We start from the raw sequence: 26,742 nt of genomic DNA on the forward strand, positions 1-26,742 counted from the left end.
TCATGCAGAAGTAACAATCAGTTACATGATCCTTCTGCTCCCTCCAAATCATTGGGACAGCAAACGGCATGGATGGACGCTTACCCTTCAGCCAAGCACGCAGACTGGTAGCACAAGATGCACAACATATATGAGGAGCTCATAATTTGTCCTGGTTTCCAATTTTGCATCCGAAGTATAACTCATATGCCTTCTTTATGAGAGCTGTCATACTCCGTTTCTGTGCTTTCAAAGTGAACTCACCACATATGTAACAAAACGTGTCATGGCTATTGCGACATTGGCGCAACATTTCAGAAACTATATACAATTAAATTCACAGCCTTTGAGCTCGCTAGTTTTATTTTCAGCGTAATACTCACTGACACTGACTTCAGTTAGAATGACTGCTGCTGCTTCTGCTAGGTAGGCCTATATATAGGGTTGCGTTGCCAATGCACGCATGTCGATTTTTTTGTTGCAGTATACTGTATTAGCTAAATGATTCCAGTTTCAATTGCATCGGTTTTGGCAGTAAAATATGAAAATTTTGACCTCCGAAGATCATGGGCTACTGCCAGACTATATGTGAAAAGCCTGAACTGAAAAATTTGTATTTTATATCACAGAGTTAGCCATTTCTCAAGAACCGTACGTGATGGGAAAATTTTGAAGTTATTTCTGCGATCAGCATCATAAACTCTATCTGGTACACAAGAAATTATGAAGGAAACAAAAACCTTGTAAACCAGTGAAACCTTTTGTTAGAGTAAAGAATGACTAGCTATAGATGTAGTGACTTCTGAAAGTTAGGGTTCCATACAAAGCAATTCACTGTGTACCAGAAATACAACTCGGCATGTTTGATTGCTAAAGAGAAAGGTAATAAAGAAGAAGTGAGATGGGGCAGCTAATACAGTACTGTGCTAATGGAAGAAACACTGACAGCCTGTGAAGAAAGGAAGAGAGAAAGCACATGCTTGATATGATCCTGCCTGGGTGTTTACTGATGATGAACTACCTACCTACCTAGGCACATTACTGAATATAGCTTTATTGGCACATATCCAGTACTATTATATAATATTATAGGTAGCTGAGATTTACTCCCCACTGACATCACCACCCACAGATAGAGGCCACCCCTTCAGTGGAGTGGGCCTTCCCTAGCCTCAGAGCTGGGGAAGTGGAAGAGATTATCACAACTAATGGGAGTCCTCAGTGACGTTAAAAGGTGTATATGGGGCGACAGCTCCAGTTATGGGTGTGTTATGGGTAGGTGTGTTTGGATTTGTCTTCGGTCACGTGTATTCTTGAAAAAGAAGAAAAATTCATGCAACATTCTCCAAGCAGTCTCCAGTCACTTAGCATGGCCTCCATGGCACTGAGCACTGCACCACAATTAACCAAAGGCAGATGAGATTCTGATAAAACAAAAAGAAGCAGAAGGGGAGAAGTGAAAGCGACAGGTAGTCTGGTAGCTACACTACAGTCAGCAGTGCTCAGAAGTTACTAGGCCCCATTAAGAGAATGATCACTGGTGTTCAGGAGAGTTGGAGCCATGACACTTTTTCCATCAAAATAAGTGCACATTTTTTTAATGTAAGTTTATTAATTACAAAAATAAAATACAAAGTTGCATGTGAAATATACACCTTTATAACAAAGAATACAAATAACATCAGATTTATTGGTTTCATAATTGTGACCATCATTCTTGACAGTAATAGTATCTACTACTCTGCTTACTAAAGAGCGTTTCAGACATGTGCTGTGTTATGGAAATGTTCTCTTACATTTTGGTCTCATGTCTGAATAAGTCAGTTTTACATACATTAAAGTAAAGAGGGCAGTGATCACTCCTGTTACATTTGGGTAACACTTCCAACATAATAGTCTGAATGGAATGTCAGAACATTATGCACCTGGCAAAGACATCTAAAAGGTCCTACCTTCAGGAGCAAGACCCACAGATTGAGCAACCATGTGATTAGTAGTCAGTTTGTGTCCTCTTGTGGAATTTTGTGTAAATTTTTACTTGTTTTACATTATAGTTGTTTTGTGTTTCTGTCATTTTGCATATTTTTGCAGTCAGTTTTCTGTGTTTGGGGCTCATTTTCTATCTCTTTAGTAGTTTGTATGTTTTTGTAGTTGCATTACATCTGTTTGTTTTTCATTTGGTGGCTTTTTGTACTTATTTTAATACAAAACGTCCCTTCACAGTTCTTTGGCCTGGGGGCCCCCTGACCCTCTGGTCCCCTGTAGGTCTGTGCAATGATCCATCCATAGTGGGAAATGACAGACAAAACTGAAAATGAAAATCCAAGTTGTAATAAAACCAAGATTTCCTTGAAAGTTACTCCTGTCATCCCCCATTTGAAGATTTATCATCTGCTCCTGATAGCACAAACTGAGAAATTGCAAAGTTATAAAATGACATCTTCCACAGTTTGCCCTAGCATTAATTTAAGTAAGCTATCGGTCTCAAGTTATCAGTCTAGTTTCAACAAATTTTATGGAATTCTTTTAGAGGCACAGACATCTTAATTTGTGTTGTTGAGGCATATTTCTTTCTCAGTTTCCTTTTTTTTTTGGACAATAATTTTGCAGGGTTACTAGAAAAGTTGTAAAATTAATGCTAGTTTTACCAGTGACTTCCCAAACTGCTTTTTTTGCCACTTCATGAGAGCAGTTTGGCAGCTTTGGTCCACTGTGTTTGGTGGCTTTCTGCAAGCAGAGGATGTAAAAGGCTGTCAGGCACATGCATTATACCTCTCACACACATCTTCTTTTTCCTTCCCATTAATGGTCCTGCTTTAGGGATTAATGGTTGTGGGCAGGGCAGTAGCTTTGCATTCCATCTGGGCTCAGCCTTCACCACAATGGGCTCCAGTGGCACTCTCCTCCATTCACTTAAAATGGGACTTGTGAGCAACTGGCTCAAGTTCCCATTATGGTTCTGCTAGACTACTACCACAATGCAAACAAAGGCAATAGCTGGGGCATTACAGCAAATGGAATTCTGTGTCATTTCAGCAAAAGCTGTAATAGAAAAGCAATACGAGAGCATTAAACAAAGCCATATAAATAAGTTCAATCAGAGGTGATGCAGCCACAACCTGGAGGTCTGTCTCTATGAATTACACAATAATACACAGTAATACTCCCTCAAACACCTCTGAAAATCCAGCTCAGGACAGAGGAATAAAGCCAGATTGTTGATACGGCTGCAGCAAAAGAGATGCACGAGGCAGAAAAAGTACATCCTCAGAAAGGAATAAAACTGGGTTCATTACCCTGGCTTATTTCAGTTTAATTCATACTTAGAAAAACACATTTGGAGGGAAATTACTAGGCCGGGGAAGAGGGTTTTAATGGTAGAATGATAATTGGCATTCACAGCACCACTCTACTGATTCAATCCCCTCATTCTCAAGATGTGGCTGAAATATGTAATCTAGTATTGCAACTCAATAATTCCCCAGGACTGAAAATTCACACTGCTCATTTACTTACATGCCCAGGGTTATTTAGATTTCTACATCCCTCAAACAGCAGGGAAACAATCCCAGTCTGACCACATGTCAGTTTTTGTGGGGTTTGTTTTGGCCTTTCATGAATTTCATGTAATTATTTCTGATGCATAGAACCAAAATGTCTGCTGGGCTGCATTCACAGGACCCTGTTCATTTAGGCCCACACAGAGTGAAACTTGACAGGATGATATGCTGGACTGCAGCTGTCCCCTGAGCCTCAGCTGTATTTAATTAATAAGCAGGCACTTAGTGAGCCCGCCACATGAGGGTCTTTACTGTCACATTCCCAGAGGTAGGGGTCCTAAATGAGTCATTAGATCCTCAGCACACATAAATGTGCACTCACTGTGTCTCACACACATAAACACAAACACTTACAGTATGATCTACAGCTGTGTGAGTGTGCATGCAGGGGTTGGGTTTTGCATTAATGGAGTTTTAATGACACCTAGTCTTGCCTAATCACCTGTTCTGGAGGCTTCCAACATTCCAGGTAGCACGTTCCCATCAAGGGAATTCTTTTTAATGTCTCCTGTTCATGGCTACACTCTCATTTGCTTCCCCAATTATTCCATAAGGTTTCACTCTAGGCAAGGCAAGGTGTAATTATAATCTAAAACCTGCTGATTTGCTCCAACATATCAGTACAACAATGAAGCCATTTTGCACTGAGTCACAATTTGTCACAAAGGTGCCAGTATGTTTGTGTTAGGACAAGGGAGTGTTCAGAATAAAGAGGGACAGTGACTGAAGATATTGCTCTATGTAGTATTAAGTCAAGACACTACAATTGGCAGTGGTGATTGTGGGTGATGTCATCAGGTTTGAGATGTTATATTTTTGATGCCATTACCACAGGAATTATATCAAATTTGTGAGCAATCATCAAAATTACCTGCTACTTTGCAGAGCCTCCCAGACCCTCTCTTGGGGGACTTTTGACAACACTGCATTTTGCAGAGTTGTCAAAACTTGGCATATGTAACTTACTGAAGAACTGTACTTTAAACCAGTCTGGAGGTACTTCTGAAATATAATCCTTTTATGCCACTTTCTATTTCAACTACAAAGGGAAATATTTTACTTTTACAATCCATAAATAACAGTGCAGCACAGCCACCTACAACATTAAAATGCAGTTTTCATGTGAATGCACCAGCATATGTACATACAGCATACACACACAATATTAGTCATGAAATTAAAATATAATAAGTGCACTCACTTATAAGTCTTCAAAGAGACAAAACAATATTCTATTGATTGATATATGTAAAAAGAGGTCTTAGGTGTGTATAATGATTATATTTAGTGGACTGGGGTGTTTGCTGTATCTTGTTATATAGTCAAACTTGGATGACCTGTTCATCAGAGTGACGGCCCAGGGGAAGAAACTGTCCCTGTGTCTGGTTGCTTTGGTGCACAGCGACCTGTAGCGCCATCCAGAGGGGAGGAGTTCAAAAGCGTCATCCTGAGGGGAGGAGTTCAAACAGTTCGTGTCCAGCGTGTGGACACGAAATCTTCTCTGCCCTCCTCTTGACCTGCGAGGTGTACAGGTCCTCCATGGAGGACAGGCTGGCACTAATGACCTTTTCTGCAGTCCTGACTGTCCACTGGAGTCTGTTCCTGTCCTGTTTGGTTGCTGAGCCAAACCAGACAGTGATGGAAGAGCAGAGACCAGAATCAATGATTTTTCAGTAGAACTGTATCAGCAGCTCCTGGGCCAGGAGTAATATTAACAACTAAATACTATATTTTATGTGAATGGTTTGACCACATTTGATCAAACATTTGATTTGACTGGCTGGTAAACACTCAACCCAAAAATCTCGTCCTGATAGGATTCGCTCACCCACGGGAGGGTGAGTGAGCGGAAAAGAACAGACCCAGAGGGCTGACTTCCGTGCAAGCTAATTTAATCGGTGCTATACAAATATTTACAAGTGCAGTGGACATACAATACATAAATACTGAAAAGAAAGTCTATGGAACCAGGTGTCGATCAGCATAGTTAAAGTGCTATGAGGACTTTGGAGAAGGAGGGCCGAGCTGCAGAACAGAAAAGATAGTCACTCACTGGCTGGCCAGTGGAGATGGAACAGACTGCGGAGACAGAGTAGAGGTTGGTAGTGAATGGAGGCAGTTTGTAGGACTGTGCATCGACCTGGCTGGTGGAGACTGGGAGGGCGATTAAGCGTATGGTCCGGAGATTGTAATCTGTGGTAGCGATGGTGAGGAGGAGCAGGAGAGGTGTAGCAAGGAACTGAAGGAAAAGCAGGTGATAATCCAGAGTGCAAAAACTACTAGTGACACAAGAGTAAAAACACAAAGAAGATAAGGACAAAGTGGCGCGGGTTGTCGGCATGGAAACAGCAACAAACTGGCAAAAGAATGATCTGCGAGCAGGGTTTAAGTAGAGTGAAGGGCTAAGTGAATGCAGGTGGTGTTGATTAAGGGATGTGCGGCAGGTGTGCGATGTGGCGTAATCAGGAATCGAAAACAAAGAGGGAGGTGAGAGAGGCAGGAGCAGCCGGGCAAAACTGACACTTCCATATATATCTGTTTTGTAAATAGCTGTATTTTTTGTGTTTTTTCTGAATTCTTTTGAAAATCAGCCGCTACTTTAAGTATTATCTAAAAATAAAAACAAGTATTAAAATACAGAACCAAATATAACACATATGTGGTTCTGTATTCAACACTTACTGTGTAGTTTTGCTCTGATAAACACACAGACACTCACATCACAGTATGACTTTGCAGTCTTATTAGAGATGTCTTTCCCAGCTGTGAGAGCACCATGCTGCTTTTGTAAGCTTACTGAGGCTGATTTACACTTCTCCTTGGAAAACCGCTCTAATTTGGACTAATGGACACAACCACCATCACAGACCATACACTGGAATTGGGATACATGTAGAAAAACAGAGAATGTAGAAAAGCAGCAGTGATCGGTGGAAAGAATCAGAAAGCAGTGATATGATACATCAAATGTCAAACCAGTACTGTATCACTAGTAATGCTAACTATATAAATCATTTTCATATAAGTACTGTAAATATACCAAGAATCCCATAACAGTACAAGTAGAAGTAAATGATGATAATAATAAAGATTTGAATAATATAAAGCAGTAGTGTAGCTGGACTCAAAAGCAGCTCATATGTGATTATAGCATTTTCTCAGTCACTTACAGTATATTGCACATAGAACTGCAATGCTACAGCAGTCACTTTTTAAATTCTGTTCCTCCATGGGCCATGGGGATTTAAGATGTAAACACTCTAACAACTTGAGAGAGGATTATAATATTTTATGTCTTCCATTAAAAAAATATGTGATCACAAAGCATAGGAAATAACCTTTGTGTTACAGTTTGTGTTGTTTCTTGTGTTGTTGGTACTGAAGCGTTTTTCCGAGACTGGGTTTATATCACATGTTTGGACAAATTCACTGAAACTTTGGAACACTTGTTTCTTTTAAAACACAACAGCAGGCTGAAAAGCAATGTTTCACTGCCCTCGTCGTTGAAGGTCCTGAGCCTCCTCCATTTCTGGCCGCAGCCAGCATTACTAGCTGTGTTACATTTGGTCATGTCAGTGTGCTTCATATGTAGTGGCCAAGGCAGGAAAATCGTCTTAAGTGGAGTGCAAGTAGCACACAAAGCAGCAATATGACTCAGCTGATAAACAATGGATGGTAATTTGAGAAAATATTATTTCATATTAAGCAACACAATGGGCTCAATTTTCCTGCAGTAGAGAAGAGTACAGGTGCAAATGGACGTGTTTTGCAATTGACTTTTGCAATTATTCACTCAAAAATCTGCTAATATCACTGACCAGCCTTTGTGCATGGAGGAAAAAAGTTTCTGGCCCTATAACCAGCAGCGGTTATGGCATAATTTACTCGCAGCTGCATCCATTGTGTCAAATCCATGGGGGTCTCACATGTAACCTTATAAATGTTTCACTGTTTTTAAAATAATACAATAAAATCACATTGTAATCATTGCATTTGTGCTCAAACTGATTGTGGTCCACCAGAGTACACAGCCAGTGGATGTGTTGCCCACTTTATCTCCAACTACAGCTGCTTTGAAAGCTGATCAAACCCACTTAAAATGGAAAAACAGACAACAGTAATAACGAAGGTACATATGTCTGATTGAAACTTGTTCATCTGAAGAAACTCTAACTTAACAATGATAACAGCCACAGTAAGGTCGGACTGACTGTACCTGCTGCATAACAGGATTATTCAGGACATCTGCAGGGTGTTTGTTATTTAGCTTGACTCATGAGCTGCTTTCATATGTTATTATGTGTCATTTTATTAATGTGGATTTGGATTCCCAAGCACTGACTGCAGATCACCTCATCCCTACACACTTTTCAAGAAAATTGTAAATGTACCTGTGAATGTGATAAAAGGTGGTCTGAAGTGGTATCACTACCCTTATTTTGGGTCAAAGCTAGTTGTACTGCGCTGACTAATCAGCTTAAACACAGCCTCAGCCTCTCCTCCCACCTCACTATAAGTGCACTCATTCATGGGAAGAAAATACCAAACACACCAATGCACAAAAAAGTAGAAATGCACCTGAGAAAAATTACATGAGGACTGAGATTGAAGTGAAGAAGAAATTGCACTGGCAGGAAGATAAGCTCAATGTCTTTGCTTTTGACTTACACAAAGGGAATGCATTAAATGTACAGCCTCAAAGAGTACAGATACAAAGACACCATCATAATATCAAATCTGATTTTATGGATTTCCTTCAGTCATGATTTTTCAAATCCAAAGTCAAGGAATGAAATGTTGAGCTCATCCAGATATTATTAATTAATATTCAAATATCCTATCTGCAGAGTTTCTGATTCTCAATCAAAAGGTATGGGTAACTGGGAGATGGTGCCCACACTTTGAGCACAGAAAGGGTTGGATTCAGTGTTTCCAAACTAATAATACATCAAAACCAGGGCAGAGAAGATTTCTGCAGCCCACTTACACCCTGGACACAAACTCTTTGAACTCCTACCCTCTGGATGGCACTACAGGTTACTGTACACCTAGACATCTAGACACAGAGACAGTTTCTTCCCCAGGGCCATTACACTCTTGAACAGCTAGTCTATGTTTGTCCTTTTAACTTGTGCTTTTTAACTTGTATATATTTTGTATTTATTTGGTTTTTATTGCTGTGCACTTCGGGGGCCATTGGGCTGGAGTCAGATTCCTTGTATTTTTGATAATGCTTGGCAATAAGGTTTATGCTTATGCTTATGCTTATGCGGTTGACTGTGAAGTGAAGGCCATGTTTCATTCTCTGGTGTTCACCATTATTTTCATGCCCTGTCCACATGTACATGTGTTTTTTTTTTTAAACGTAGCTTTTTCTGTGCTTTTTGGTCTTTTGTCCACATGCAAACAGCATTTTCGGTCACTGAAAACTGGATTTTTGGAAAAATCCAGGCAGGTGAAGATTCCTAGAACTGTGTTTTCAGTGTTGATGTATGGACAGGGAAAAGTGAGTTTCTGGCTTGTCACAAGTGTGTGCCAGAATCTCATTTGCTGGACTTTAGTGTGCAAAATTATCTGCTTTGTTTATCAGGCAATATTGTGCAGTGGCAGACATAGCCAAACTTGTGATGGGTGTTACACTGATACATAGGCGGCCTGGTAATCTGGACATTCTTTCAAATTCCAAAGCAGCTGTCAAACCTACTATCCATAAAATAAACAACCTAACTTAACAGTGCAGAAACCAACAATATGGGTCCTGTGATGGTTACTGTCATGTATGATCATTATAAGAGTGTGTTATTTTAAGTCTAAACAACTACACCTGGTGTGGATTGATACTGTATCATAGTTGTAGGTCACTCATGTTGGGGCAGATAGATGCACCAGATGCAACTTATTTTCCTAAACACACATTTTGTATATTCCAAAGAATATTCTTTCCAATTGTTTAAAGGCCACGATATGCTAACCCCTGGACATAGGAATAAAGCTTACCTCTCACACTAAGGTGGCATATTTGAAACATATTAAAGCTCCAAACACTGCTTAAGGTTGTATGATTGATATATTCATTTAGTATTTAACTAGCATCAACCTGTGAACAGAGTTCCCTGCAGGCCTACCTCTTTCATGCTATTAATCCAGGATAAGACCCCAAACCTCCCACATAATAGCAACCTGCAGTTATTGTGGCAGCTACCCCCTTAACCCTCAGATGTTACTGTACTGAGAAACTTTTATAAGCCAGGATACTCTGGCTTTTTGATGAAGTGTTAAATTTAGTCTGAAATAACCAATGAAGGCTGTGTCACTGGACACTTAAGACCATATTAGTTTTGCACAGTATTTAGTTGACCTAAGATGTTATTAAGGAATATTTAAAGAATAGTGTGTAACAAGTAAATAACTGGATATTTTAGATAAAATCCTTTTCTGATATAATAATAATTTGGCTGCATTGTAAGATGGGTAGATTAGCCGTCCTTGGTAGGCTAGTGGCTAAGGTGCAGCGCTCTCATTGCTGCGGCACGGGTTTGAGTCAGGGTTGCAACAGGAAGGGCATCCGGTATAAAACACGTGCCGTCAGTGTGACGATTTGCTGTGGCAACCCCTAAACAGGAAAAAGCCAAAAGTGACTTTCTTTGTAAGCTGGGTAAATTGAATAGTTGGAAGACTGGAAGCGGTTGTGGGTAGGAAGCAGGAACAGAAAGTTTAGCATTTCTCAGCATGGACAAAAAATGCAAAGAAAAGGCTTTCCAGGAGAAAATAGGAGAGTGATGCCTCCCAGTGCAGAAAATTAACGGACTTATTTGGCAGCAATAGTAGAGGGAACCTGGAGAGCCAGGCAGGTGAGGGATACAGTGATGAGACAGATGGGGAAAATGCAGACCAGGTCCAGCCTGTCAACAAATTAAGAGCTGTTTCCCACAGCAGAGTGCTAAGTAGGGAAATTCATAGCTAACTTTCATAAAAGATTATATTAGTGTGATCGCACCATATGAACTGAACAAACTTCATACTGGTATATCACCCCCTTGTTTCTTGTTAATCAGTTCACTGATCAAGACTATTGACTTTGTGCTTAGCTAGGGCCTTATTTCTGTGGTGGGTATGGACCTGTAGTTCTGTGTGTGTGTGTGTTGGTCTGCCTTATTGATGGCGTGGCTGACAGAGTAATTAGTTCTAAAGAAAAACACGGCCATTGTGGACAACAATTAAAGGTAGCTTTCATCCCAGCCATTAGGCTTAGTGGAGGCGTGCTTTCATTTGCCCTGATTCTTAATTATGTGATCTGAAGGACATACCGACTGATAAAACAAACTATTACACACACACACACACGCGCACATATACAGGTGCATGGTCACACTGAAAAAAGAAGCTGTTTCAGCAAATCCTTCAATGGAAATCTATGAAAGGGTTAATGAATGGGCCACCCACAGGCCACAGCCCGTTGCTTAAAGTGACTGTTAACCATAGGTGTGGTGCTGCCGGAACACATTGGAACGATGCTCCACCACTTTTTTTTCTCCAAGAGACAAAAAGAATAGGCCTACTGGCATAAACTGGTTGAAATTCATAATGTTGCATTATTGTGAGCGCTTGGAGATCCAAGCATCAGTAAAGTGTATGTCCTGCAAAATTGAACGCTCTACGTTGTGATAATAAAATTTAAGGTGTGGTCACAATGTCGACTCAAACAATGCAAAATATTTCACTTGTATTAATAAAATTCAGATTTTTTGATTAAAATCGCATTAAGGTCCTTCATACACTGAGACAGTAATTTTCCAAGAGCATTATCCATGAAAGCTCACAAACGTCTCTTTTTGAGAGTAAATGTCACATTCAATACAAATCCATTCAGTTGCCAGTTTATTTGGCCCTGTTTCCTAGAAAATACACCCATCCATCTATTTACTATCTACACTGCTTATTCCTGAATAGGGTCACTGGAACCAATCCCAACTGACACTGGGCGAGAGGCAGGATACACCCTGAACAGGTCGCCAGTCTGTCACAGGGCTGAAATGTAGACAGACAATCACAGACACTTGCACTCCTACGGGCAATTTAGAGTCACCAATCAAACTAAGCTGCATGTCTTTGGAATGTGGGAGGAAGCCTGAGTACCTGGAGAGAACTCACATAGGCACAGGGAGAACATGCAAACTCCAGACAAAAAGGCCCTTGGTCGGCCAGAGTTCGAACCCAAAACGTTCTTGCAGCAGTACTAATCACTGCCTTACCATTCTGCCTATTAGATATTACATTTATATACAAATTCTGTGTTCAAAGTTCTTTTTTTTTAACTCTGACATTTGTTGAGTCTTTTTGAATTTGGAGACTGTAATTTGTGCAGCTGTTGAATTCTAATGTTTGAAGTCATGTTCTTAGTTAACTACATTACACGTCTGCAGATATTCCACACACAGCATATCTCAAAAGATTAATCATACACAATATACTGTCATCTTAAGATGTAATTTGTGAAAATTTGACCAATTAACCTATATCTACTTACTGCTGTTGATTAATTGAAACTATGAACCTGCACTTGGAATTACACGCTGGAGAAAAGGTCATGACAAACAGAAAATCACAGTAGGGGCAGTCCACTTTTGGTTTTTGCTCTTACATACAGCACAGACATTTCGGTTACTCTACTTTGATCATACACAATGACATTTTCCCTCATTTATAATATAGAAGTAGTCACTGACAAATATGCACACACTATGCAGCTTTATTGACTTGACACACAATGCATATCCACCCTCTCTGTCTCTCTCTGAAGCCTCTTTTCCACTGCCTGGTATCAGCTCAACTCAACTTGACTCGCTTTACTGACGTTTCCATTAGCCAAATGTTGGGGATAGTACCTGGTACTATATTTGGTATCACCTTTGTCATTTGGTATGACCAAATGGTGAAGTGTAAACACTGCAGACTAGTGATTTGTCAGAGAAACTGCGTCATCAATGTGCAAGATGTCCTGGAACAAAGAAAGTGCCATTTTTAAAAGCAACATTATTTAATGCTAACTGCTACTTTACTGTAGTTACTGTACTAACTAAAAACAGCCGCATAGTGAGAATCAAGAACTGCATACCTTCAATGTCCTCCATTGTTACTGTGTCGGTTGCTGATGACATCACGGCAGTGTAATGCAGTGTTGCTATGACAACCAGCTACACAGAGAGGGGACTATCTGCAGTGGAAAACCAAGCACACGGTACCAAAAGACAGTAGAGTTGAGTCGAGCAAAGTGGAGTTGAGCCAGTACCAGGCGATGCAAAAGCACCTTAAATGCCCCCTTCAACTGGCAGGGGCGCAAGCAATTTGAGACAAAGACAGAGTGACAGAGAGGCAGACATAGAGCTTGGATCTGTGCCACCTGCAGCACTGAACTCTACATCATCTGCACCCACACAGTGAAAAACACTAAAAACTATTAAATCTTTGATTCATTCAAAAATATTAAACCTCATAAAGTTCCATTGTCTCAGGTAATTTGAGCAGTTTGCATTTTAGTGTAATGAAATCAATAACAATCTTCTTTCTTCAAATCACATCCTGAGCACTTTCCATATATTTATCTTAAACAAGTAAATACACTGTCAATCAATGAATTAATACTTTATTTGTATAGCACCTTTCATACAGGTTAATGCGATTCAGAGTGCTTTATAGATGACTGCTGCCAACAGACAAAATAAATGTGAACATTAAAAACAAAAGTTAAACAAAATAAAGAGGCTAATGCACATAACAATTTATATAAAGCTTTTAGTTTTTATGTTCCACGTTGTTGGAGTAGTCTGCCTGAGGGTCTGAGAGCAGCCGAAACCTGCTGCTATTCATGTTGCTTATTCATTTGTGTATTTGTTTATTTTTTTATTCTTTATGTATGTCATATATTTTGACATTGTGTGTTGTTCTCCAACATATATTTAAATGTATATGATTTGACATGTGACCTGCTTTGCTCACACAATTTCCTTCCTCATCGGGGCTGATGCTATTGTTGTGACCTAGCCTTTGCTCTTCTTTCTGCTCCCTGTTTATTTATTTATTTATTGAAACAAAGTACAAGTCTGATGATGGGGAGCACAAGGCTGCGCATTACCGTGGTGCCTGGCAAGGTTGGCTGTGTTTCACAGAGACACGACTTCATCCCAGCCCAGCACAGGCTCAAATTGAGCCTCCACTGATCTGGGTTTTTAGTGATATTTATTTATACTGAAGCTGAAGTAGTTGCTGTTTTACACTGACATTAATTAATTTGGAATTCTAGTCAAATTAATGCTGCATTTTCTGGGTGTTACTGTCAGTGAAAAAGCTGATACGATAGTGTGTGCATCTTTAGAAACTGAAAGAAAAATAAAATTTTGATTATAAACAACAGATTTTAATTAAAAATGTAAATTACCAGGCTTTGTATTTTATATTTTTTGTATTTTCAACAATAACAAATATAAATGAATCGGCATCCATACAAATGGAAAAGGGCCTAATCAATATATAAAAATTGGCATAAAGCCACAACACAGCATAAAAAGCTGATTGATATTTTTGTTTATTACAACCACCATAAGTAAATCATGGGGTGTTGTTCCAGGTAACAACTCTGTGGTCGAACACCACAGAAAAAAACCACTGTCCCAAAACAATATCATTTAAGTGTGAGCATGTTTCCTCACACTGCACAACGCTACTGGGATAATTGTTTTGTGAACTGATGAAACTAAGGTTGGTGACACTATGTATAGTGTAAAAAGTGCACTGTATACAACATAAAAACATCAGCTCAAAGGTAGAGTATAGTTTGGAAATCTTCTGCTGCCACTAGGCCTGGACAGCTGCCACCACTGGGGACAAAATGAAGTTTATCAAAGTTTCTTGCAGGATAATGTCAGGCTGGCTGTCCTCTAGCCAAGGCTCAGTAGAAGTGTGATGCAGCAGGACAATGACCCTGAACACTGAAGTAAATCTACTACAGAACAACATCAAACAAAGAAAATCCACCTTGTGAAGTAGTGTAGTCTGAGACCAGGCCTTAACCCACTGACCTAAGAGAGCTGTTCACACTAGACATCATAAGAATATGGCTGAACTGAAGCAACTCTGTGAGGAAGAATGGTCCAAAATTCCTCCTGAATATTATGCAGTAATCAACAACTACAGGAAACACTTGTTTGGGGTTATTGCTGCCAAAGGAGATGCAACCAGTTATTAAATGCAAGGATTCACTTACTTTTTCCACTGGCACTGTGATTGTTAATGACTGTGTTACTTAAAGACATGACAGATTACCATAGTTTGTGTTTTATGTGACTTAGATGCAGATCACTTCACATTGTATGACCACATTTTATGTACATACAGTCCTGTAAGGCTAAAACAAATATACGTCCCAGCAGTGACTGCTGGAGTGTCTGCCAAAGCTATAAGTTCAAGTATTTTACAATTTAAAACAATTAAGTATGACAGCCACACACTCACCACCAACATCCATATGCTGAAAGGCATGGCTGTGAGCACCAAGTATCACTTGACATAATTAGACAATTAAAGTGAAGCATGGAGCCAATCAAGAACCACATCAGAAAGTCTATAGGTCCTAACTGCATGGTTAGACTGGTGAGAGAGGGCTTTGGCAGGTAATGCCTCTGATGGGTTTCACTGGGAGCAGATAATTGTATAGTGTATCACTAGTGTAACTCGTATTCCTCCCCTCCATCCCCTAAACCAGAATCCCCTCCTTTCCTGTTTGAAGTATTTCTAAAAATACTCCAGCTCTGCCTTTTTTTTTTTTTTTTTAAAAGAAGAGGAAAAGCAAGATGATGGGCATCATTAAGATCAGCGGTGCGTGTTGAGGCACCGCTGTCGCGTCCACATCCACCATCATAACGTTCATTAACATTGCATAGTCCTACTCCCCAATACACACACACTTTATTACCACAGCAGAGCAAACACAGCATTAAACAGCATTAAGAGTAAATGGATATTTTATTAATCTGAGTAGAAGAGGGGGGTGAAGAGGAGTTTGTTAATTCAGAGCACTGACTGCTTGACCTTATTAGTAGTGATGGGGAGGGTGTTCTAATATGGAGCTGTGTAATGTTTCTTTCTTTTAGTTTGGGTTTATTGATTTGTTTGTTTGTTTTTCAGTAGGAGAGAACAGTGCATGTTGCCATGTTCTAATTATTTACTCTCTTGTTCTGCTTTTCCTGCCCCATCTTCCACAGCAATTTGGCAAGATTTTAGATGTGGAGATTATTTTCAATGAGCGAGGATCCAAGGTAAGTGTGCTGTTACCACACTTGCTTGCTGTATTTCTCCCCTGCCCTCCTTCTCTCCTGCTCTCCTCTCATTGTTTTCACTGTTCTCTTTCCATCTGTCTAATAATGATTACAGACCTATTACTAAGTACTTCTCTTAATGCTGACATAAAAATTCACACAGTCTGACCAACCTCTAGTGCCAAGAAGTAAAAATAAACTCTGTGCTAATATGCTCCACCCAGCTATAACACCCAGGACAGCATTAAATTTAAAACGCACAGACAAAATGAAACTGACTTCAAATGACAGTGCAACTGTATCATTTTCACATACATTTCAGTCTCTACTCTGCTTTTTTTATGTCGCCAGACACTACAAACACAACAAAGAAATAAAATAACAAAATATCTAGTTTTTGTTTGAAATTTGAAACATTTGAAATCATATTTCACAACACAGCTCATTATGATTAGATGATACTACAAATATTTCTAGCAACCTTTCTATGCTGTGGCAATAGCTGTGGCCAGATGGATTATGTCTTCTGGCTCTACGTCGGCACGGCCCATTCTTGTGAACGCACTGTGTCAGGAACGCCACGAGGGAATTTCTTCAAATTTGAAAAAAGTGTCCACTTTGACTCACTAATGAACTGATTAGAGTTTGGTGGTCATAGGTCAAAGGTGGCCTCCTGTCTATCCCCTTCCTGTGAATTTGACTGGTTGGCAGAGGAATACTATAGAATAAGGTAGCAATGGTATGAGATTTTCAGAGAATGATAGCAGTATATATTATCACACAATTACTATTATTATCAGCTACAACGACCCTCAAAAGAATTGGGGGGGGGGGGGTTTTTTTTTTTCAAGGGCAAGGGCCCCTTGCCTAGGCTTTACCCTAAAGAAGAAACAGAATTATAAACATGATATAAAATAAAATAAAATAAAATAAAAACACACATAACTATAACCTGTAATATAACTAAAGCATGTTAGTTTGCATGTTAGCACCAGTAGTAGAGGAAGTATTCACATCCTTTACTTGAATAAAAGTACTAATCTCGTAATATAAAAGTATCTCACTCTGTTACAAGTAAAAGTAAAATTAAGTATTATCATGCAACTGTACTTAAAGTATTAGTTGGCTACTCAATACAGAAAGATGTTATACTATACTGTATATCTTATATTCTTACTACCATTCAGAGTGTGTTTCTGGGGTCAGATCAGTGTGAGTCCTGTTATAATTCAGAGATCAGAGAACAGACATACAATGTTGAAAATTATTTCAATACTACATTTTATGATTGACATTTAAATGCTCATGCGCTTTATTGCTTGGGATTGAAGTTATAAGCAGGACACATACTTGACCTGTACAGAGAGATTGTTTTTGTGATATACAAAGTACTCCTGCTCTGCTGATTTTAAGTTCTTTGTTGGTGGTTAGCTATCAGCCTCCTTCTCTGCTATATGTCTGCATGTGGGGAAGAAAGGTGCACACACATTGTGCTTTTTTTTTCAATACTGGTAATAAGCAAATGTGCATGGTATGATAATCATCAATTTTCATACCATGGTACACTGTTAGGGAGCGAACAGCAAGGCAGAGGACACAGCATCTAAATTTAAAAAAAGATGGGCTTTTTATTTACCCAAAAAAAAGGAAAAAATACAAACATCAAATAAACAGTACCAGCAGGAGTAACTACCCTCAATATTTTATGGACAATGATACACCGGTCAACAGATTTGAGGATGTAGTTGAGAAGTTTAATAGGTTTTTTGTGAATGTGGGTCCTGGTTTAGCAAGTAGCATTTGTACAGACGTCATTATAAATAACAATACAATTGAAAGGAATATGTGTTCTATGTTTCTGAAGCCAATAGTTGAAAAGGAAATTATAGAGATAGTGAACAAATGTGGTAATAAATCATCCAGTGATAGTGATGGTATCAGTATGACAATGGTTAAATGGGCAATTGAGGGGATATGCAAACCATTAACCCATGTTTTTAACATGTCATTTTGACTTGGTCAGTTCCCCATTAATATGAAAATAGCAAAGGTTATTCCATTGTATAAATCTGGGGATAAGCACAACTTCACAAATTATAGACCAGTTTCTCTGTCACAGTTTTCAAAAATCTTGGAAAAACTCTTTAATAACAGATTAGAAACATTTATTGATAGACATAAAATCCTCTCTGATTGCCAATATGGTTTTAGAGTGGGAGCTCAAGGGTCAATGCAGGCTCTGCCCCAGACTCACCTAGAGCAAGACAGAGTTATAACTCTTAACTAGAGCTGTTTCTGCTCCTGCAGGGTGATGTGATGATAACGTTGCTTTTTGGAACCTGCTCTGTTTCTTTTAACAGTGGTTTTGCTATCATTACTTTAATTGTAGAGATTCAGGAAAACAAAAGGTTAGCTTCTGAGAGAGTTCAGAATAAATGTAATGTCATGCTTCTCTGAGTCAGAAGGAAAGCAAAGATTAGGCCTGGGTAGGTAGCCTCAGCCTGCAGCCCAAGCCTAATCTTTGACTCAGAGAAGCACGACAAACCATTTGACTGACATTACATTTATTCTGAACTCTTTCAGAGGCTAAACCCTTGCCCCGGTAACAACTTCTTGTTCCCTGAATGTGTACCACAGAGAAGGTGATACGGGAAATGCAGATTAAAATAAAGTGAGCTTATCCTTGAAGTGGTCTGAAGCACAGTCAAGTGAACTGGTAGACTGAAGTGGAGTAGACAGAGTAGAACAGTTGAGTCCAGTAGAGTGGACTTTTTTGATTTAGTGGGATATAAGACTGCTGTGTTTTTGTATAAAGCCAGGAACAATTTATTACCTGGTGGAATTCAAAAACTATTTAATGAAAGGGAAGGGGGATACAATTTAAGGGGTCAGTTAAATTTAAAAATTCATGCTATACGTACAACCAAAAAAAGATTTTGTATTTCCATAAGTGGGGTAAAACTATGGAATAATTTAAGGGGAGACATAAAAAATAGTAATACAATTGAGCTGTGTAATATAACAAAATAAGCATATAGCTCTAGATATATATTAAGCTATTGTTGGCAATACTGCAAATAAAGGAGCCAGAATGACTTAGAGCAGTACTGGACTTTTAAATAATTAAAAAAAAAAAAAGTGTGCTTTCATTTGTCAGCCATTTGCTTAATTTGCCAAAATAAACATCCATATCTGAATTCATCCATAAATATTCATTTTCCAGTACTTCACATGATTTAAATCATGAAATCAAATTAAATCTGCATCACCCACCTATAGATGATGCATACGTACAAATCGGGATATTCATACCATGACATATTTTAGTCCAACAGGTTTCTTACTGAGGGCCCCAAAAAAAGGTCAACAAAAGATAAGGAAATTCAAAATACAGCAAACTGAACTGCACTGCACCTAAAAAAGAAAAAAAAACTTTAAAAAAAAAACTGAACTAACAAATGGCACAAATGGGGAACATAGCTGGCCAAACCAGAAACACACACAATGGACAAAGATACTAACTAAATAATCTACCAAAATACACTGAACAGACAATCTGCTAACAACTGCATATTTTTCTTTCCTGTATTGGGCACTTGGTGCAGTCCAGGCCTAGTGGAAGGTATTTAAACCTGCTGCTGCCTCAGTCCAGTCTTTTTGTCTGGACCACCCCATCCATGGACCAGGAACATGGTAACTCAAAAAGATAATTTACACACACTAACAATACAAAATTAACTCTTCATTGATAAATTGTATATGTCTAAATAATATGTCTAAACCTAATGTGAAATCAAATGCCTAAAATCTACCTGCAACTTAAATCTACACACGTGAACAAAGAAAACAAAAGGATCGTTACCTAACTAATTTCACTGCTAGTGTCAGCTTAGGGCCTCACATAGTGAATCCCAGGGCTGAAGCCTTCACATATACCATAAAACCGAGATACTGCTGCAACCCTGCCGTAGAACTGTGAAGTGGTAATTCTAGTTGTATATTACTTAAGTCTTTGCCAGCTAAAACATTCCAACAGAGCACAGGTGGGCTTACTACTCCTGACGAGTAAACGTAAATTTGATCATATATCCCCTGTTCTCTCCTCTCTTCATTGGCTGCCATTCATTTTAGGATTCGGTTTAAGTTGTTGTTACTTGCATTAAAAGTTTTAAATGTCATTGTCCCAAAATACCTCAGTGAACTTGTGCAATAGCATAGGCCTCCGAGAGCTCTTATACCAGCGAACAGTTTCCTGTTAGAGGCCCCTGGGGTCAAACAATGTCACTGGGGTGACTGCGCTTTTTCTGTAGCAGCCGCAAGCTTCTGGAACTCCCTACCAACAAATGTTAGATTTGTCTCAGACCTGTCAGAGATGAAATCTTTATTAAAAATGTATGTGTTTGCCTTGCCCTATGTCTATCATTTTATTTTGTTTCAGTCATGTTCGGTCAAGTTGTTTTAAAGTACAACATAAATACATTTTGGCTTGATTTTGATTTGATTACTAAGACACTTCATGGCAGTTTTCCCTTTTGATTTATCACCCATCTAAATATCCTGATGTTATCTTAGTGACTTCTTATTACTTTTTATTTGACTGCAAAAGGACGTGTAGTTCCTGATGAAGCACTCAGCTCCCCTCCTTGTCCATTAGGAGAAATGTTTTTTTCTGTAAGCACTCTTTCACCTCTAACAGGTCTTGTTTACACTCAGTGATTGTCTGGTTGCATCCCATTCCCTAAACCACTAATTATTTACACACAATAATGAAAAGAAAGCAGACTATCAGCATTAGGGTGAAGGGCTGTAATGGCAACAAAGTGTCAGAAGGATTACATTTGCTCTCACTTTGCACTGTTAAATGTACTTTCCCTTCCTTTCCGAGGCAGGCCTGTGTGTTTTTTACACTCAGCAGTGTATCCTGTGTGTGCATACAAGATCACGTTAAAAGGTGCTATTTGCACACATACGTATTATCTGGCAAAGAAATTACAGAGCAATAACTGGCTAAGCTAAAAGGACTGGCTTCTTGTCTAGCAGGCCTGTCTGCCAGGCATAGCAAATGGAGTTCATTCTCCTCCATACCATAAATTCAGAAATAATGTGCACAGCAAGCATTTGTTCTGTATCCCGGCTGTGTCACGACTGCCAGAGATGAACCCACAGCCATTCCACCTACACTGCAAAAACAGACCTACTAGAAAGAAGCAAAATATTCTTAAACAAATAATCTTGTATCAAGCAAAAAAATCTTACCCCATTGGCAGATTTTTTTGCTTGACAAGAATTCTTAAAAATTAGCCATACTTTATTAAAATGAGATTATTTTTCTAATGCAAACCATACTTGACCAGATAAATTTTCTTTCTGGACTTAAAATAAGACTTATTTCCTTGATACAAGGCTTTTTACTTTCTTGAAATTCCTTTTTTGCAGTGTAGTGTGTGCCTTTTGCCTGCAATGCTATCTCGACACACCTATTTTTTTTTTTTCCTTATTTACTTTTTTTTAGGTTCTATGTTTGGGTATAGGTTGAAACAATCATTCTAATTTACATATTTTTTGTAATATTGTTTGTAGTTTTTGTGGATCATAAGTAGTGTTCATTAAGATCCGAAATAGGCTATGTTAACCAGCAACCATCGATGAGGTGGTGTGCTGTAGAGACAGTAAAATCATTATTTTACATCTACATCATCTGACAAATGAATAAAAATACAGGTTACTAACTGCTGTGCTGTGAGACTGATAATTTAACATTAAACATCTGGGTTCCTGGGGTCTGCAGGGGTTCTGGCACAAGGACTGTTCTGTGTAGCAAAAACCCATAGTTCAAGCACCAGCCTCAATTTGACAATGTACAGGGAGCAATATAATCATAGACTTTAGAATAATGGAAGATGATTTGAAGCCTGGAGTTTGGGTTTACAACTGAAACAGCTGTGTGGACCTGCTGTTTGGAAATCTTACCCACAAAGGGAAAAATATTTGCGAATATAAAGGTTATAATTTTTTAGAAAGACTTCAGGACGTCATTCTTATTACCTTCTTCAATCTGAGGCAGTGTAGCAGATAATATCAGCAACGCTGGCAGTAACAAGACAGAAAAGGTGAGGAACTACATTTACTACCTGAAGTCAAGAAGGACCACTGAGTTCATCATCTTAAAATTAGGAAATGTATATATCCCTACACTGTCAAATTTAGTGGTTTCAGTGGTTCAATCCTTGTGCATGTGCATACAGTTTATGATTATTACATTTCTACACCAGGAAAGTGTCAGGCATGCATAAAAATTCAAACCTCATGCAGGCAGAAAATGCTATGAACATCAACAGAAAGAAGTCACTTGAAATTTACTTGACTATTTCAGGCACTGGGGATTATCCCTATTTATAAGGTTTAGTGACATTACAGTGAGATGAACAAGTTTTACATTCTTCCTGGTGTTTCTAACATCACTATGACATTATGATATTAGAATCCTGTGGTATCTAGTTGCTATCAGCATCTTATAGCATATTACCAGTGTGTATTTTTGGAATCATCATTTTGTTACCTAAACTTCTCTTTTGGCCTTCCTATTTGCACTTAACAGATGCCACTTGAATGAGCCAAAGTGAACGGTGTTGTACTAGAACAATAATGGCTGAAAACAGTTTCTTCTAATTTTGAACAGCTTGTACTGTGGTTGCAGTGCTAAACAAGAGCAACTCAGAAATTAGTATTTCTTGACCATAGAGAAACACATCTCTTCTCAAGTGTAATTCTTCTACATTTAGTTATATTTAATCCTTCAGTGCACCCCTTAAATGGATTATTTTTTGATGGATAGATACTGTATGTGATAGAACTGCCAAGCCTCTATAAGCTACTGTATTGTAGTCACAGACACTAAAGACTCTCCCCCAAGGAAAGCAATGTCAGTTATTTGTTCTCATGTAAGTGTAATCTATGTTCAAATGACAAGCCACTTATAGAAGACACAGAAAGGGTTGTTGTTTTTTTTTAGATGCTTTATTTATTGTAACACGTACAATGAAATTTTGTTTGGAGCCGAGGGCCCTGGGCCACTGTGTGTACATGCAGCGCCATCACAGGCAACAGGGGGTTCAGTGTCTTGCCCAAGGACACTTCGACATGTGGACTGCAGGCACCGAGATTTGAACTTTCAACCTTCCAGTTGGGAAACAGCTATTCTACCCACCGCACCACTGTCGCCCCCTAGTTTGAAAGGCAACAAACAAATTATATATTTTGTCATTTAGTTTGTGTTTGTGTGCTGAGCTTTTAAATCCCATATAGATGTAAAAGGCTTGTAAAATTAACACAACAGAAATCTTGCTTTATGTGCCCATAGTATAAAAAGTTATTAAACTGGTGCCCCTGGCTATAATATGTCTCTTTGGAAGTTCATGAAGTGAGAATTCCTGAGTTTAGTTCAACAACGCTGATGGAACATTTAGCATATAGGGCCCTTCATGCAGGCAGTGATCAATGAGATCAGAGAGGAGTTTTCAGCTATTACTCTCTGCCTACTTTAAGCTTGCTGACATAGATAGATAGACAAGGTATTGCAGGTTAGGGGTTGGGGGCATGTTTTACCTCATATGGGCTGTTTGAGTGAGCTACATCTTCAGGCCCAGTGTGAGAAGTAGACAGGGTCTCATGAGCGAGCTGCGTCCTAGGGCTCAGAGCGTCGCAGCTGACTGATGCTGTGGAGATTTTAAGTGTATGACCCTGCTCCTCCACAGTGCCTTGGCATGTCAGCAGAACCACCACACCTCCGCGCGTGCACACACACACACACACACACACACACACACACACGCACATCCAATAATGAGGTGGCAATTTAAATATAATCAGAGCTCTTGTCTATGGTTTGATGTCCTGTGTCCCAACTTTCCTTACTCCAGCTCTGTTTCTCATGTGTGTCTAACCAGCCTGACATCTCTCTGGCTTCTGCTTCTAGATCTAGACCTCCTGACCTGCAGCTCTGTCATTTGTACTTTGTGTCTTTTTCTTCTCTCTTATTTTCCCCAATTGTTTCGTCATTCCATTTCTGGACTTCCTTCTTCTGTCACTTGATTTTCAATCCCACCTCCTGGCCACTGCAGGGCTTTGGGTTTGTAACATTTGAAACGAGTGCAGATGCTGACCGTGCACGGGAGAAACTAAATGGTACAATCGTAGAGGGACGCAAAATAGAGGTGCCTCCTTTTCCTGTCTTTCCTTACTTCTTGTCCCCACTCTTCTCCTTTTACTCCCCTCCTTACCTTGACCCCCTCTCTTTCCTTTCTCTGCCTGCCTGACGTATCCTGCAATACCCCCTCCTTCCCCTGTGTTCCTATATCCATTTCCCCTCTCCCACCTGCCTGCTGCACCTTGAACGCTGCATGCTGAACCCTGATCCGTAAGTGTGTGTGACAAAGAGAAAGACAGACCTATTCAGTAGTGTGAGTGTGGTGTGGTGTTTTTGATGCACATATTGAATTCTACTTTGCTCATGATGGATGGTGTCACATGTTTGAGTTTGTGGCTTGTGCATGAAATCACAGTGGTTCTTCATTTGAGTTGAGAAACTCCCTGGTTAATAATGGCCTCCCCGATCAGTGATCCGCCAGTGTGCCTTCCACCTTGTTAAAACCGCCCTCAAACCATAGCAGTATCCTATTTGGATGTCAGCATCCTCTTGCATGGGGAGTAAAATCCCTGTTTTTATCCGCTCACTCGTCTTCCTGTTTCATTTTTTCCATCCTAATTCATTAGGGTTCATCAAATAGAGGAGCAGAATTATTGTTTTTACCTTCACAATTATTCTAATGGGAAGAAACATAAATGCTGCCTGCATTATGCTTCCTGGTAAGATGTTTGGGATAGTGGGTGTGCAAAGCTCAGGTCACTGACACTGAGCTTTGTGTTTGGTTAGGTTTATGCAACAAAAACAATTTAATATAGGTAAAAAAAAATGATGACACTAAATTTTGCAGCTTTTGAAATCACTCCCTAAAACAAGTCTGTTTTCAGTCATTAGTAGCCCACATTTAACCTCAAGTCTAGATGTCCTTTCACCCACAAATTACCAAAATCAGACTCATAAAACCTATTTACAGCTACAGACAGTCTGGAGTCACCAGTTAACCTAACCTGCATTTTAGCTCACTTCCTCACATAAAAAAACGGCCCCATAGGTTGTGTGTTCAAGCAGCTTATTATGGCCCATAATTATGTTTAGTTGATACATGATATTTGGTAGCTGTATGAGACGGTGTCAGTGGCGAGCAAATGCCCCAAAATTACACATTTATTTTGCATTCAAGTGACAGCACCCTCTATTGGCTGTTGCAATAATCACAGGAGCAAAAGATCAAGTTAGGTAACATTAATATACAGTGACAATGTGCTTGTACAGAGGATGTCGGGTGTATGGAGGGGGGTCTGCAAAACATTGGGCTGTTCATTTCCCATTTCCAACAGACAGTCGCTACTGTTTCTTCTAACCATGGCCCCAATTGTTCTATTATCTTATTACTGTAAACGTGATGATGTCTTCTAACCTTATTTTAACCTAAACCTAACATGTTGGCTTTGTGCCTAAACCTAATCAAACACTTACTATAGCACTGTCCCATCATAAAAGGGTCCCTGCCCCTGTGACCCTTCTGTGAGTGGTACAGAGGGCAAGGACAACAACCTAGCGCATACGGTCATTTAGGTTGGAGGATTTGTTATTCTTGAATGTTATGTTGCTGACTGTGTTTCAACATCAGATGTTTGACTCACTGCATGTAGTTGCACTGCACTTGTTGAAATTATGAAATACCAGCATGACATGGAGAGTGGCTATGATCTGTAATATTCACACTATGCACAATTTTTGCTCCTTTGTGTGGGTGTGTTTTTGTGTATCTGTCCTCACACTAACCTCTGTCTGCTGACAGGTAAACAATGCCACAGCCAGAGTAATGACCAACAAAAAGGTGGCAAACCCTTACACAAATGGTAAGAATCCAGTTTTATTCCCAAGATCTTTTGTCATCTAAATGCTGCTTTCTTTCATTTCTCCCACTCTCATGTCTTCTTTGCCTAGTCATTAGGTTCCACTGTATAGTTTTCCTCCCCATCATTCATTTCACTACCAGTATCAGACATGGCTGCATCACAGAGCATACTTTAGCTACATTTATTTATATAGACTTTAGCTACATTTATGAAAAAGTAAGTCATTAGGATCTTATTCAAATGGAAGCCAGACAGCAAATTCTGCTTTCATACTTGATTAATGAAATCAATATTTGTCAAAGAGGCAGTCAGTTTGGTTTGAAATATTACACAAATAGCAAAGTGAAATACTGGCTTACTTGGCAGGTAGAGGCGATAAAAGGGAAAAGGGCATCAGAGAATGAGGAACATTAGAGATGGAGGGGGGCTCTGAACCAGGAGCACAAGGAGAGTTTGGTAGATGGATGAGAGACGGAATGGGTAAATGAAAAGGTTGAATAAAAAGCGCCAGGAGTACTTTGTAAAGTGGGAGAGAAGGGCCTGCAGGGTGTGTTTCTTTCCTCCATCTCTTTTACAGACGCTCATTCATGTGGATGAAATGAAAGAGTGGTGGAGGCAGGGAGGGAAGGACAGAAAGAAGAGACTGAGAAGAAGGGTGAGGGGATGGATGAACAAGGCAGGGAATTAAATGGCCAGACATGTCAGCACCTCTCTTACACACACACACACACACACACACACACCTCTATCCTGTTGCAGAGTGCAGAGAAAGAGAGAGTCAGCCCTAAAGGGTTTTCCATTCGTCACTGTCATCAGATCCCAAGCACAAACACTCACACACATGCACACACCAAACAAGGAAAAGAAGAAGAGTCAGCCAGTTCAAA

General features: G+C 39.4%; 1 protein-coding gene across 7 annotated transcripts in view; it reads left to right on the forward strand.

The window, feature by feature from the left end:
* The window catches only part of LOC109968637 (RNA binding protein fox-1 homolog 3-like), a 644,376-nt gene that overhangs the window by 542,597 nt on the left and 75,037 nt on the right, over positions 1-26,742 (forward strand). For 6 of the 7 annotated variants that reach the window (XM_020615037.1, XM_020615034.1, XM_020615039.1 and 3 more), the window contains 3 exons: positions 15,797-15,850; positions 23,971-24,063; positions 25,795-25,855. In XM_020615037.1, coding sequence (XP_020470693.1) covers positions 15,797-15,850; positions 23,971-24,063; positions 25,795-25,855 — 208 coding nt within the window. The remainder of the gene's footprint in view (positions 1-15,796; positions 15,851-23,970; positions 24,064-25,794; positions 25,856-26,742) is intronic. The other variant, XM_020615038.1, reaches the window with a different exon arrangement.

Source organism: Monopterus albus, unplaced genomic scaffold (assembly GCF_001952655.1).
Source record: "Monopterus albus unplaced genomic scaffold, M_albus_1.0 scaffold156.1, whole genome shotgun sequence".
Lineage (NCBI taxonomy): Eukaryota > Metazoa > Chordata > Actinopteri > Synbranchiformes > Synbranchidae > Monopterus > Monopterus albus.